Source organism: Bufo gargarizans, chromosome 4 (genome assembly GCF_014858855.1).
Source record: "Bufo gargarizans isolate SCDJY-AF-19 chromosome 4, ASM1485885v1, whole genome shotgun sequence".
In the NCBI taxonomy this organism is placed as follows: Eukaryota; Metazoa; Chordata; class Amphibia; order Anura; family Bufonidae; genus Bufo; species Bufo gargarizans.
In genome coordinates, this window is record NC_058083.1 from 525,285,636 (window position 1) to 525,287,509 (window position 1,874).

General features: G+C 46.1%; 1 protein-coding gene across 1 annotated transcript; it reads right to left on the reverse strand.

The window, feature by feature from the left end:
* Window positions 1-362: 362 nt before the first annotated feature.
* On the reverse strand, window positions 363-1,668 carry LOC122935543 (hemoglobin heart muscle subunit alpha-type-like). The gene is made up of 3 exons (XM_044291314.1): window positions 1,483-1,668; window positions 763-967; window positions 363-473 (listed from the first exon to the last, which is right to left on the reverse strand). Exons 1-3 carry the CDS (start codon window positions 1,575-1,577, stop codon window positions 363-365), a joined length of 411 nt encoding a protein of 136 aa, XP_044147249.1. The 5' UTR covers window positions 1,578-1,668.
* Between the last annotated feature and the right edge of the window lie 206 nt (window positions 1,669-1,874).

Below are 1,874 nucleotides of genomic sequence, written 5' to 3' on the forward strand. Positions count from 1 at the left end.
CCATAGTCTACTGCAGGGATTCTCAATCTGTGGCCCTCCAGCTGTCTTAAAACTCCAACTCTCACCAGGCTCTGCTGTAGGCTGTCTGGCATGCTGGGAGTTGTAGTTTTGCAAGAGCTGGAGGGCCGCAGGTTGGGCATCCTTGGTATACTGGATTCTGTGATGTAGATGCCATTATTAACCAAATTCACAGCAACAGAAGATCAGACTAAAAATACCAGGAGACGGGATGTACAAATATAATATTTATTACAGAGATCAGGAGAAGAGATCCCTGGTCATGGAGCAGTCATCAGTATCATGGAGGACAGACGCTTGTTACAGGAGACACATGGACATAGATCTGAGAAGAGTCCTCCCAGTCAGCTGGAGATCAGGGCAACGGCAACCTCATTGAGGAACTTGTCACAGGCCGACTTGTCCACATCTGGGAAATGCTTGATGATGACCTCCAGGAGACAACCACACAGCAGCTGGGGATGGATGATGGGAGTCAGTGCACGCTTAAAACACTACAACAATTCTTATAAGGGCTCATGCACACAACCATATAACTGCAGATTAGATATGGAGATTGAAGATGTGGTATTGATAATTCTAGATGTTTTCCCCAGAAATGGCACCACTCTTGTCTATGGGTTCTGTAGAACAACACTATTGACAGGGATTGTGGAGAACTGCAGTATCAGATACAGCCATGGTCAAGAGTGACACCATTTTTAGCAGACTTTCTAACCACTACTGGACAGATCTGCTCCTCACCTTGATGGTGTCCACACTGAGCTTCAGCTTGTTGGTGTGCAGCTCCCGCAGTGTGGCCAAGTTCTCCTGCAGATTTCCATAGTGGTTGAGGGCATCATTAATGGCGTGGATGATCTTCCCTCCATGTGTCTTCAGATCCTGACTGCCGGGGGTCACGTCCATGTGAGTGAAGTGGGACTTGGTGTCTGGATGGTGCTTGAAGAGACTGAGTAGAGAAGAACATCCAGTGTTATAGGAGAACAGTGTCCCTACCCCATCTACCTCACCGGTCTGATTGTATTGTGCTTCAGTTCCATTGAAGTGAATGAGGCTGAACTGATATCAGTCTGAGGACAGGTGTAGCACCGGGACAGAAAGCATTTTTTTTTTTTTTTTTTTTTTTTATCATATGCAATTCTCTAGTTTTACATTTTAACTGATTAACAAAAAAACTAAAATGTAAATAATGCAATTCAAGTTACAACAAGAGTGCCAGGATAATCGCCCTTTTAGACTTCTATGGACACAGTATTTCTACCAACACATTCCCCTCCCCCACGGAGATAAACATGCATGCTCTGCTCTATTCCTGTATTCAAGGTTTTCATGATCAAGGAAGATTCCAAGCTAATCAGATACATTGTTGCATGTAGTGCAGGGGGCGGAGCTCCAGGTGTAACAATGTATCAGCTCCTCCTTCCCAGCCCCTTGTAGCAGTGACTATCTGGCTCTGCCGCTCACCTCTCCATGGCTTCACCTCCAATCTTCTCAGCGTCAGCATCAATCTTCACAAACAAGGGCTCCAAAGCCGCCTTCTCAGCATCTGATAGCGCCATCCTGGGATGTGAAGCTCCAGCACAAGGGCCAATCTGCACTGAGGGGCCCCAGACTCCATCATCACCTTTATATAGGGAGGAATGGCTGCTGATCCAGCACACCTGGGCCCTACAGGAGAGCCTGACAACCTGGCCTGGCTGACAACTCCTGGACTGGAGTGCAGACACAATCAGCTGGTGACACTTATAGATTAGGGGAATGTTCACACAACAACATTTAGCACCAAAGATGCATTTTTCATTGATCTCAATGTTAATTCAAACATCGCTTTTTTTCCTACTTGTGGTTTTAAAAGT

Bases quoted from the DNA above. Each gene is read 5' to 3' on its own strand.
- LOC122935543 (XM_044291314.1), bottom strand. From the start codon at position 1,577: ATGGCGCTATCAGATGCTGAGAAGGCGGCTTTGGAGCCCTTGTTTGTG. The intron at 968-1,482 runs GTGAGCGGCAGA...TTCTCTACTCAG, and splicing joins GGAGGTGAAGCCATGGAGAG to TCTCTTCAAGCACCATCCAG. The intron at 474-762 runs GTGAGGAGCAGA...ATCCATCCCCAG, and splicing joins TCAGTGTGGACACCATCAAG to CTGCTGTGTGGTTGTCTCCT.